The sequence below is a fragment of the Numenius arquata genome, chromosome 9 (genome assembly GCF_964106895.1).
Source record: "Numenius arquata chromosome 9, bNumArq3.hap1.1, whole genome shotgun sequence".
NCBI classification, from domain to species: Eukaryota; Metazoa; Chordata; class Aves; order Charadriiformes; family Scolopacidae; genus Numenius; species Numenius arquata.
The window spans coordinates 61,800,458-61,811,841 of NC_133584.1; the positions used below are offsets into that span (position 1 = coordinate 61,800,458).

Sequence of the window (11,384 nt, forward strand, 5' to 3'; positions counted from 1 at the left end):
GGCGTGGCCGGGGTAGGCGCGTGCGCCCGCCGCGCCCGCCGATTGGCTGCCGCCGCGCACACGGGGCCCCGCGCGGCTGCTGCCACGTCTCCGCCCCGCCCCACCGCCCAGGGGGCGGGGACAACGCGCTCCGCCCTGCCCCAGACGGCCCCGTTCACGGAGCGGTCTGGCCCCGCCCCGGTGTGGGCAGAGCCGCTCAGGGCCGACGGGGGCGGGGTCTGTCTGGAGAGGGTGTGTCCATGCAGATGAGACGCGGCGCCGGGCATCACGGGAGCCCGTTCCGACAAGCCGCCGCCGGGCGCGGGGGAAGGCGGGCGCTGCGGGGGTCTTACCGGGCGAGGGACGGCGGGGCGCGGGAGGCGTCGCGGCGTCGGGTGCGGGTGGCGGTGTCGGTGCGTTTGTCCGTGCGTTATGTGTGCGTGCGGCGGTGTGTGTCGGTGCGGGTGGGTTGTAGTGAGCATACTTACCTGGCAGGGGAGACACCATGATCAGGCAGGTGGTTTTCCCAGGGCGAGGCTCATCCCCTGCACTCCGGGTGTGCTGACCCCTGCGATTTCCCCAAATGCGGGAAACTCGACTGCATAATTTGTGGTAGTGGGGGACTGCGTTCGCGCTCTCCCCTGGTGACGCTGGTTCAAGGACAGAAACAGTTGTCGTTCTGCTGTTGCTCCCGGAGGCGGATCGTGGGTATCCCGCTGGCCCAGGATTGCTCCGCGCTAGGCGGCCGCTGGACCCTGCTAACCCAGCGCACCCAATTCGGGTATGGAATCAGTGTCTCCGATTCGGACAATGACGTGTAAAATTCCTCCCTTCCTGAAGGCTGATTTACCAATGCAACCAGTTACTAACGGGGGATGATGCCAATGGAGGGGTGGCGGCCATCCCTCCCTCCGTGCCTCTCACCAAGCACAGACCCGCTCGTGTCATTACTCGTGCCCCGGCGGCAGAGCGGGGGGGCCCTCAGTGGCATATTATAAGGTGGGGTGACCGCGGCGACAGGGGCAGCAACGGACACCTCCGCGCCGGTAACAAGGCCGCTCACCGCAGCACAGCTCCGTCACCCCCCGCGCATCGCACAGCCTCTGCTCTTAAACCAGCGTCACCAGGGGAGAGCGCGAACGCAGTCCCCCACTACCACAAATTATGCAGTCGAGTTTCCCGCATTTGGGGAAATCGCAGGGGTCAGCACACCCGGAGTGCAGGGGATGAGCCTCACCCTGGGAAAACCACCTGCCTGATCATGGTGTCTCCCCTGCCAGGTAAGTATGCTCACTACAACCCACCCGCACCGACACACACCGCCGCACGCACACATAACGCACGGACAAACGCACCGACACCGCCACCCGCACCCGACGCCGCGACGCCTCCCGCGCCCCGCCGTCCCTCGCCCGGTAAGACCCCCGCAGCGCCCGCCTTCCCCCGCGCCCGCCGGCGGCTTGTCGGAACGGGCTCCCGTGATGCCCGGCGCCGCGTCTCATCTGCATGGACACGCCCCTGACGCACCCCGGAGCGGCTCCGCCGGCCGCGGCGCGCGCTGCATGGCCGTGCCCCCTCCCGCCAGGCCACGCCCCCTCCCTCCCCTGAAATTCCCCGGTTCGAGCCCCGCTCCCGCCGGGCCGGGGCAAAACCCACAGACCCGCACCGGGCGGGAACGGGCGGCGGAGCCCGCGCTGCCGGGACGGGGGTACCGGGGGGGAACCAGCGGCGCTGCCCCGGGACGGCACCGGGGGAAACGTCCAGCCCCGCGGCTCCGGGCCCCAGCGTGGCCATTGCAGGGGGACAGGGCGGGGGGCTCCCGGTGCCCGAGCACACGCGGACGCGTCCCCAGTCCCCCCGGGGAGAGGGGTCTCTTGGCGGGGAGGACGCTCCGCTCCAGGGGCCTCTCCCGGCCATTTCTCCCTCCCCACCTTCCCGGGGCGGGTGGGCGCACGGCGGAGCCGCAGCGAAGCCGCCGGGCTGATGGCCGCGCTGCGGCGCGTCCCGGTCTCTCGGGTCACCGCTCGGCCCGTGCGTCTCCTCCGGCCCCAGCCCCGCCAGGAGGCCCCTGCTCAGCCCAGCCGGGCTCCCGCTGGACTCGGGGCACCCCGGGCTCACCGGCCCCCGGGGCTTGTAACGGCGGCTCCCGCAAGCGCCCCGCTCCCGCGGCTCCCCGGGGACGCTGCCGGGGGGTCCCGGAGCAGCTCGAGGTTCGCTCCCCCGAGCCCCCGGGGAGCCGCTCGCTGCCGCCCCTGCGGCTCTTTGTGCCCAAAACGTGAACACCGGCCCTTTCGGGGTCCCCCGTGGACGGTTCGGTCCCCGGCTCCCCGAGCCCTTTCCCGGTGCGGAAGGGCGGGCAGGGCCCCTTCCCGCCGGCCCCCGGGGCGCTTGTCACCGGGACTGACCGCCACCAGAGCCACCGCCGGGACTCCCATGACCTGCTCGTCCCGGCTGCCGCGGGAGGGGGCAGCTGCGGTGCCGCCATTCCGGGGGCCGCGGGGAGACGAACCCTGGTACCCGCCGAGCCTTGATATCCGCGAAGCCCCGGGACCGGCGGGGAGACGAGCCCCGGTGTCCCCAGAGCCCCGGCGCCCCCAGCCCGGAGCGAGCCTCGGTCCGTGCGGGCGCTGGCCGGGTCCGGGGCAGCCCTCCCCGGTGGCGGCGCGGCGGGGGCGGAGACGCTCCGGGCCCGGGACGTGGCTGCCCGTGAATTACCGACCGCGGGGCAATGGCCACGCTGGGGCCCGGAGCCGCGGGGCTGGACGTTTCCCCCGGTGCCGTCCCGGGGCAGCGCCGCTGGTTCCCCCCCGGTACCCCCGTCCCGGCAGCGCGGGCTCCGCCGCCCGTTCCCGCCCGGTGCGGGTCTGTGGGTTTTGCCCCGGCCCGGCGGGAGCGGGGCTCGAACCGGGGAATTTCAGGGGAGGGAGGGGGCGTGGCCTGGCGGGAGGGGGCACGGCCATGCAGCGCGCGCCGCGGCCGGCGGAGCCGCTCCGGGGTGCGTCAGGGGCGTGTCCATGCAGATGAGACGCGGCGCCGGGCATCACGGGAGCCCGTTCCGACAAGCCGCCGGCGGGCGCGGGGGAAGGCGGGCGCTGCGGGGGTCTTACCGGGCGAGGGACGGCGGGGCGCGGGAGGCGTCGCGGCGTCGGGTGCGGGTGGCGGTGTCGGTGCGTTTGTCCGTGCGTTATGTGTGCGTGCGGCGGTGTGTGTCGGTGCGGGTGGGTTGTAGTGAGCATACTTACCTGGCAGGGGAGACACCATGATCAGGCAGGTGGTTTTCCCAGGGCGAGGCTCATCCCCTGCACTCCGGGTGTGCTGACCCCTGCGATTTCCCCAAATGCGGGAAACTCGACTGCATAATTTGTGGTAGTGGGGGACTGCGTTCGCGCTCTCCCCTGGTGACGCTGGTTTAAGAGCAGAGGCTGTGCGATGCGCGGGGGGTGACGGAGCTGTGCTGCGGTGAGCGGCCTTGTTACCGGCGCGGAGGTGTCCGTTGCTGCCCCTGTCGCCGCGGTCACCCCACCTTATAATATGCCACTGAGGGCCCCCCCGCTCTGCCGCCGGGGCACGAGTAATGACACGAGCGGGTCTGTGCTTGGTGAGAGGCACGGAGGGAGGGATGGCCGCCACCCCTCCATTGGCATCATCCCCCGTTAGTAACTGGTTGCATTGGTAAATCAGCCTTCAGGAAGGGAGGAATTTTACACGTCATTGTCCGAATCGGAGACACTGATTCCATACCCGAATTGGGTGCGCTGGGTTAGCAGGGTCCAGCGGCCGCCTAGCGCGGAGCAATCCTGGGCCAGCGGGATACCCACGATCCGCCTCCGGGAGCAACAGCAGAACGACAACTGCTTCTGTCCTTGAACCAGCGTCACCAGGGGAGAGCGCGAACGCAGTCCCCCACTACCACAAATTATGCAGTCGAGTTTCCCGCATTTGGGGAAATCGCAGGGGTCAGCACACCCGGAGTGCAGGGGATGAGCCTCGCCCTGGGAAAACCACCTGCCTGATCATGGTGTCTCCCCTGCCAGGTAAGTATGCTCACTACAACCCACCCGCACCGACACACACCGCCGCACGCACACATAACGCACGGACAAACGCACCGACACCGACACCCGCACCCGACGCCGCGAGCCTCCCGCGCCCCGCCGTCCCTCGCCCGGTAAGACCCCCGCAGCGCCCGCCTTCCCCCGCGCCCGCCGGCGGCTTGTCGGAACGGGCTCCCGTGATGCCCGGCGCCGCGTCTCATCTGCATGGACACGCCCCTGACGCACCCCGGAGCGGCTCCGCCGGCCGCGGCGCGCGCTGCATGGGCCCCGCCCCTCCCGCCAGGCCACGCCCCCCGCCTCCCCGCCGTCGCCCCGGTGTCCCGTGTGAAACCCCCCCGTTTGGGCACAGGCCATAGTCCCGTCCCGCTGCCGTCCCCGCTCCCTCCGGGGCTGGGCACAGGCAGGGCGCTGGCGGTGACAGGCTGCAGGGGGGGCACACACAGCCCACAGCCACCCCGGCCCGAAGCTGTGCCGATGGCACCGTGGCAGGAAGGGACAGGAACGGCACAGAAGGGAGGGCGCCCCGTCCCCTGCAGAGCCCCCAGCTCGGGGCGGGCCCTGCACCGGGCCCATCTTGCGGGAGGAGCGATGGTGGGAGCAGCCCTGGGACCTCCAGGGTGCTGCAGGGAGCCAGAGGTGCCCGGCTCTCCCCAAGGTCAGCTCGAGAACCGCAGCCAGAGGAGACACCGGCCAGAGGCTGTCACCAGTGTCACCGTTTCTCCCAGGTCCAGGCCCAGGGATAGGGAGGATGCATCCCTGCTGCAGCCTGCAGCGGGAGGCGAGGGGCCGGGCAGAGTGGGCACAAGTGCCAGCATGCCCAAGGACAGCGCAGAGCTGGGCCTGCGGTGACACGGGCCGCCCGGGCTCCTGCCACCCCACAGAAGGCGGACAAGCTGTATCGTGGGGCCTGGTTTATTGGGGTCCGTGCAGCTGCCTCCCCTACTGATCCACGTTCTTGACACGCAGGACGACGGGCACCGAGGTGCAGGGGATCATGCCCAAGTCCGTGATGACCAGATCCACCAGGTCAGGTGGCGTCACGTCATAGACCAGGTTGAGGAGGCGCAAGGATTTGTTCTCTGCCCAGCCCCCCAGCTGGGCCTGGCCCTTCCGCAGCACGATCAGGTCGTCGGGATCATCTGCGGAGAGAGGAGCAGCCGGCAGGATGAGGGGGAGGGAGGGCAGCTCTCCATCCTGCCCTGGGAGCGTGCAGGACCACTGCTCGCCAGGCCACCCCTCCTGTGAGTGGTGGCCCCTTGGCCAGGAAGGGGAACGGCAGGGCAGATCAGTTCGTCCTGGCCAGCAGCGGGGAGAGGGAGCAGGTCCCAGGAGGGAGGAAAGGGACAGGAGCCTCACCCAGCTCGTTGGAGACGAAAGAGTCCGTCTGCACTCGCTCGCAGAACTTGTAGGTCTCGCAGCACACCAGGACGGGCACGTTGTAGGCCTTGGAGACCAGGGCTATCTGGGACGTCCCCACCCGGGACATGACGGAGCCGTTGGCCAGGAGCGCGTGGGCTCCCAGCAGCACTTTGGATACCTGTCAGGGAAGCGCAGGGGTCTGTTGGCACCTTTTCCATGCTGCAGCCTCCCCCGTGCCCACCACCGCCCCCCGGCACAGCCCCGCTCCACTCCTCACCTCGGGCAGCACGTAGGAAATGGCGTTGATCATCACGTAGGTGCAGTGAATACCCTTTCGCACCAGCCGGCGCAGCGTCTCCCGGCCCTCCAGCCGCGGCCGGCTGTCCACCACGATCACACGGAAAGCCCGGCCCTTCTTGGCGTGAGCGTCGCACAGCGTGCGGTTCACCAGGGAAGAGCTGTCGGACACTCATTAGGAGGCTGCCCCGTCCCACCAGCATCGCCCACAAACGCAGCCCAGGGTCAGGAGACCTCCCTCGGCGCTGGCTCCAGCGTGGGACTCATCAGGAGCCGGCCGGGCAGGAGGTTTCCCGAGCGTTAGCACGGGGGTCTCGCCCCGGGGACAGCCCGGACAGGCGCCCGGCAGCAGGGGCCGCCCGCCATGGCAGGTCCCCAGGCACATCCAGCCCCAACAGAGCAACGTCTCCTACCCAGGGCAGGAGCTGGGCTCCCACCGAGACCCTGAAGGGCTGGTGCTGCCTGGAGACGAGCTCGGGCAGAGCTGGGGTCCACCCTGGCTGTTACCAGCGCTGCCCCGACCAGACCCCCTCCTGCTACGCCGCCTTCCTCTCCCCCTCTTCGCTCAGAGAATCACCCCCCAGGAAAAGCCACGTCTCAGCCCTGCCCGCAAGCAGCACTGACCCCCACTCCTCTGCGACCACAGCGAGGGATGCCCCTCCAAATCTCCCCCTCGTAACGCTCCAGACCCACACTGGCCCCTGCTCCTTCCTCCACCGACCACCCAGGACCAGACTTCTTGCTGCGTTCCGTAACACTGCCTCTGCTGCTCTTCTCCTCCTTTCCTATCCCTCTGCCTTTATTCTATCGCCATCTAGCCCTGTTTTTAGGTAACAATAGTAAAGCTATAGTAAACGGCATCTGACCTCCTTGGTGTCTTAATCGCACCCTCGGAATCATTACGAGCTCTTCCTGGGCCAACAACCGGACCGGGACCTACCAGCGGGTTAGCTGGAATGGCAGGCAGTGCGAACTCAGGCATTCCCAAACGGGGTCTGAGGCGCTGACACGGCAGTACAGGCTGATATAAGGCTACTCGACCAGACCCTCCTGTTTGTTCCTATGAGTCCGAGGGCTCCAGTGCTTCCAGCATCTGGAGGACGTGCGGAGAAATTGGAAACGCCATCGGCAGGACATGGCCCGGCGCCACGGGGACTGCTCGCAGCCAGCCCTGCCAGCACCGCGCTCCGCAGAGGCAGTCTGGCATTCCCCACGGCAGAAAGTGCTCCGTCACCACCTCGTGACGCCAGCTCATCCGCCCGTCCCTCTGCCAGGACGGGGCGAGAGTCCTAACGAGCGCTCTGCTCCTTCCAAAGCGCTGACAATACCTCCACGGCCAATTAGCAAGTGCTGACCCAGGGCCGTGCTCTGCTCTGTCCCGACACCCTCACACACCCACTGTCCTGCCCCCATAAATGTCTCTCTTGTGCCTTTACTGACCAGCTCCCCACCACAGCCCAGTCCTGGCCAGCAGCCCCCTCCCCTCTTGTGTTATTTCTGGTTGCTGGACGCAGAGTTACAGCCCCTCCCTCCCCCTTGGGCAACGCTGCCTTTCCCACCCTTGAAAAACTGCTTTTTCAAGAGCTGCCCGTGTTCTCAGCCGCCCCGTTGCCTCTTCCCCCGCTGCCCCAGCTCTGCTCTCACCATCCATACACCAGGATCACGTCGTTGTCGTTTATCTTCTCAAAGGCCGACCTCGAAATGGCTTCAGCTGCTAAAACAATCTTCTCCCGCAGGTATTTGTCGATGGTGTCCTGCAGCTTCTCCTTCGCCTGGGGAGAGAGCGCCATCACATGCAGCGTGGCCCATGCTCTGCTGTCCCTTCCAGCCCAGCAGGACCGTGGGCTCGGCTCTGCCTGCGCACAGAGCCCTGCCCTGCACCTGGCCACCCCGTTTGCTGCATGGCACCTTCCCCCGGGACTCCGTGGGACACGCAGGGACACTCCCGTCCCTGCACAGGCCTCCCAACAGACCACGGTGCCTCACCACGTGCCCGAGCTGCCACCAGACCCTCCCCAGCTCTGCCCACTGTCTCCCCAGCATCTCCTGGGCCAGCCGCACCGGTCCTCCCATGGAGGTTTTGCTGCTCAGACCCTCCAGCCTGACTCCTGGCAGCCCACTGCCCATCCAGCCTCAGGGTCCCTCCTGACACTGCCACCCTCCCCCGTGCTCCACGGCAATGGGCTCCGGTGGAGCTTTTTTCCATGGGACGTAGCTGAGCACTGGAAAAACACATCCTTCTTCATCTGTGACTTTACTGACGCTGTTGATGCTCTCACAGGAGGTCCTGTTGGGCAGGGGCGGCTCACGGTGCCCTGTGTTCACCGAGACCGCGTGCGGCCACTGCAGCTTCTCCCCATTTTATGTTTGGAGCTCCCATCTGGAGCTTCTGAGGAGCTCCAGTCCTCCCAGCCCAGCGACACTGACAGCCCAGCGTTTGCTGTGGGGCACCCCGGCCCCTTTGGAGGGTGGCGACACTGATGGCCAAGTTTCCCAGCTCCTCTGCAGCGCTGCTCCCGGTCTGCATCCCACCACCTCACTCTGCTCCCTGCGCCAGGGCTGTCCCTCCACCCCGGAGCCTGCTGCTGGCCCGAGGCCACTCACCTCCTCCTCCCGCAGGGTGTCGGGGAGGCACGAAATCTCCTTTTTGAGGAACTTAATGGCATTGCCCATGCTGGCTGAGAGGGGCCGGCACTGGTTCAGGAAGCTGCAGAGAGGAAATGGGCTCAGATCCAGAGCAGGCTGGAGGGCAGGGAGGGGAAGAGGAAGGGCGCAGCTGGGCTGGGGGTGCTGGGCAGGGAGAGCCCCAGGGACCCAGAAACCCAGGAAAGTCAGCCCGAGTTTGGGTGGGCACCAACCCGGAGCGGTGACCGATGGACCATGCTCAGCGGAGCTTCAGTCCCTCTGCTCGGGCACCAGGAGAAGCCTCACCTGATGTGGGGCTTCAGCTTGGCCACCAGGTCCCGCGACAGCTCCTCGTTGGGGGGAGTCGAGTAATCCCGGATCAGCTGAGACAGGGAGGAAGAGGGCACGAGCTCAGGGCACCTGCCCCTTGGCAGGCACTTGCCCAGGAGGCTGCAGACCAGGCACAAGCATGTACCACACAGCTTCGAATCACACAATTTTCTAGGGTGGAAGGGACCTTTCAGATCATCTAGTCCAACCATCAACATAACACTGACAAAAACCATCACTAAACCGTATCGCTAAGCTTGACACCCGTTCACATGGGGGCAAAGGGGAGCTCCAGGAGCTCAAATCTGCCCCACCGGTCCCAGAAGAGGGTACCAGCAGGGTCCAGCCCTGGGCACGGTCAGAGGGAGGAGGCTGAAGATGACTGAGTGCAAATACAGCCCCAGCAGTCAACGGAGAGGAAGGGATGGCCACACCTGGTGCCCTTGCTGCCCGGTGGGGACGGGTAGCTGCTCACGTACCTGTTTGAAGACTTCCAGCAGGGCGATGCAGCGGGCGTTGGAGCCGTTGATGATGCCCTGGGAATACTGGAGGCCCAGGCGCACCACAGCCGGGTGAATTACTGTGGAGGGGATGCTGCAGGGAGAAACGCGAGAGAACTGTGAGCACTGGCCCTCTACAGCCCAGAACGACCAACCCATCGCCAGGCCACCAGCCAAACAACCTGGGATGGCCCAAGCAGGGGGCCATCAGTCCGGACCCTACAGCCCCTTCTCCCGCGGCCCTGCACTGCCCGAGGGCAGCTCTCCTCACCCCACACTAGGACATCCATCTGCCCCTGCCACCACTCCTCAAAGCGAGCAAAGGGGCCCCCCTCCAATCCATCACGCCTGTCCCACACGCAGGACCAGGACACCCCTTCACTAGGGCCGTTTTGCAGCCAGGCCAGCTGAAGCAGAGCCAAATGATGGCCAGGGGCCTGGGCTGGGGAGGCCACGTACCTCATCTGCTGCGTCAGTGGCTTCTTCCGGCTGTACTGGTGCAAGTGGGAGAACAGGTTGACCTTGGTGCCATAGTCCTGCCTCAGAGGAACCTGTAGCCAAACAGTGTTGATGATCATGGAATTGCCTAGGTTGGAAGGGACCTTTCAGACAGATCATGTGGTCCACCCATCAACCTAACGATGGCTTACTAAGGCCACCATACAGCCCTGCTCGCTCCAGCACCACCGATCACACCCAGTGCTCGCTCGTGGAACCCCAGAGAGCTGGCCCTGGTCCCACCACGTGCACAGGCTGACCCCACGGCCGCCCCGGAGCACACAGCCTGTCACCCAGCCGTCCTCCTACCTGCTGCCGCTCCAGCTTCTTGGCCAGTTTCCTCTGGGCAGCCGGGTCATCCACCTGCACGTGCTCCGGCAGCCGCTTCACCACTGCCAGGACAGCGGGGAGGGGGATGTGAGGTGGTGTCACCCCCTGTACCCCCCTCCCTGCTCACCCGCCCCCTGCTGACAATGGCTTTACCGGATTGTGGCTCGGTGGGGGTCAGCCTGGGCTTGGCCACCGTGGCTGCCTGGCTCAGCTCTGCTTTCTTGGCCTGCTTCTGGGCCCGCTCTGCCTCCTGCTTGGCCCGCCGCTCAGCTCGCAGCTCAGCTTTGCTCTTGCCCCCTGGGGGCTTCTCGCCATCGTTGGGGCCATCGGCCAAGGCTGGGGGGGACGTGGGGTGAGCGGCCACTGCAGGAGACAGAAGGGAGAAGTCTGCGCCCAGCCTCCTTCACCGGGAGATACAGCCCAGTATGTGGGGCAGGCCACGGCAGGGAGACCCTCTGCATTTGGAGGGGCAGGGGGGACTAAGCCCCACATTCTCCAGCACCTTGCCACCCCCGCACAGCTGACACGGGGACCACCAAGGCAGGCCCATGTTCAGGTGGGGAGGGGACCGGCCTCTCTAGATCTCCGTCCCCACAGGACGCAGCTGCTGGAGGTACAGAGAGGTGGGACACCCTAGAGATCCCCCCATGGCCTCCCCTGACAGGAGGATGCTCCCGGCTCAGGGATGCTCCAGCAAGAGGGCATTCCCCACTGGGGGTCTCGCCACGGGGCTGCCCCTGCTCGGGGCGCTGGGGGGGTCTGCTGCGGGGGTCTCCAGCCTGGGGGGCTGCCTCGGGGGACGGAGGTGCTCACCCCTCGGTGTCCCTGGGTCGGAGGGGGTCCCCAGCTCAGGGGTCTCGGCCGCCGCGCCCTTCTCGCTCCTCTTCTTCTTCTTCTGCTGCTTCTTCTCCTTCCGCAGCTGCAGCTTCTCCTCCCGGGAGAGCTCGGGGGTCTGCGGGCACACACCGTCAGGCAGCCCCCGGCCCCACGCCGGCACCGAGACCCTCGCCCGTCCCCGGCCCGGCCCCACGCCGGTCCCCGGCCCCGCTCACCTGCGGTCCCGCCGGCACCGGCGCGGCTGCTTCGGGGCCGGCACCTGCAAGGAGGGGAAGCGTGAGCGTGGCCAGGCCTGGCCGCGGGGCCAGGAGAGGCCGTTGAGGGGAGGCCGGGCGGGTGCCGACCGGGGGCCGGGAGCGGGGCCCAGCCGCTGCCGCAGGGGGGGGTCCCGCCGCCCACCGGGGCCCGTCCCGTCGGGCCGCGGCCCGGCGCTCACTCACCGCCCGGCTCCGCCATGGCGCCCGCCGCCGCCCCACAGCGCTCCCTGCCGGCCGGAGGGCGCGGCCGCCGGCGGGCTCTGCGTGACGTCAGCGGCCCCCCGCATGACGCGCGGTGACGTCACGCCGCGGCCGGG

The 11,384-nt window shown here is 67.7% G+C and overlaps 1 protein-coding gene and 4 non-coding genes across 5 annotated transcripts; 2 read left to right on the top strand and 3 right to left on the bottom strand.

Moving 5' to 3' along the window:
• The first annotated feature begins 459 nt into the window (after window positions 1-459).
• On the top strand, window positions 460-623 carry LOC141468937 (U1 spliceosomal RNA). Its single transcript, XR_012463390.1, has one exon. It is a non-coding gene; the product is annotated as a U1 spliceosomal RNA (small nuclear RNA).
• Window positions 624-1,103: 480 nt separating this feature from the next.
• Window positions 1,104-1,267, bottom strand: LOC141468931 (U1 spliceosomal RNA). The gene has a single exon (XR_012463384.1). It is a non-coding gene; the product is annotated as a U1 spliceosomal RNA (small nuclear RNA).
• Window positions 1,268-3,213: 1,946 nt separating this feature from the next.
• Window positions 3,214-3,377, top strand: LOC141468938 (U1 spliceosomal RNA). Its single transcript, XR_012463391.1, has one exon. It is a non-coding gene; the product is annotated as a U1 spliceosomal RNA (small nuclear RNA).
• Window positions 3,378-3,857: 480 nt separating this feature from the next.
• LOC141468939 (U1 spliceosomal RNA) lies at window positions 3,858-4,021 on the bottom strand. Its single transcript, XR_012463392.1, has one exon. It is a non-coding gene; the product is annotated as a U1 spliceosomal RNA (small nuclear RNA).
• A 910-nt stretch (window positions 4,022-4,931) lies between these two features.
• Window positions 4,932-11,283, bottom strand: LOC141468105 (translation initiation factor eIF2B subunit delta-like). The gene is made up of 13 exons (XM_074152933.1): window positions 11,251-11,283; window positions 11,026-11,069; window positions 10,787-10,925; window positions 10,127-10,336; window positions 9,953-10,035; window positions 9,605-9,696; window positions 9,125-9,239; window positions 8,622-8,698; window positions 8,295-8,397; window positions 7,335-7,462; window positions 5,671-5,851; window positions 5,391-5,571; window positions 4,932-5,173 (listed from the first exon to the last, which is right to left on the bottom strand). Exons 1-13 carry the CDS (start codon window positions 11,264-11,266, stop codon window positions 4,974-4,976), a joined length of 1,569 nt encoding a protein of 522 aa, XP_074009034.1. The 5' UTR covers window positions 11,267-11,283; the 3' UTR covers window positions 4,932-4,973.
• Window positions 11,284-11,384: the final 101 nt, after the last annotated feature.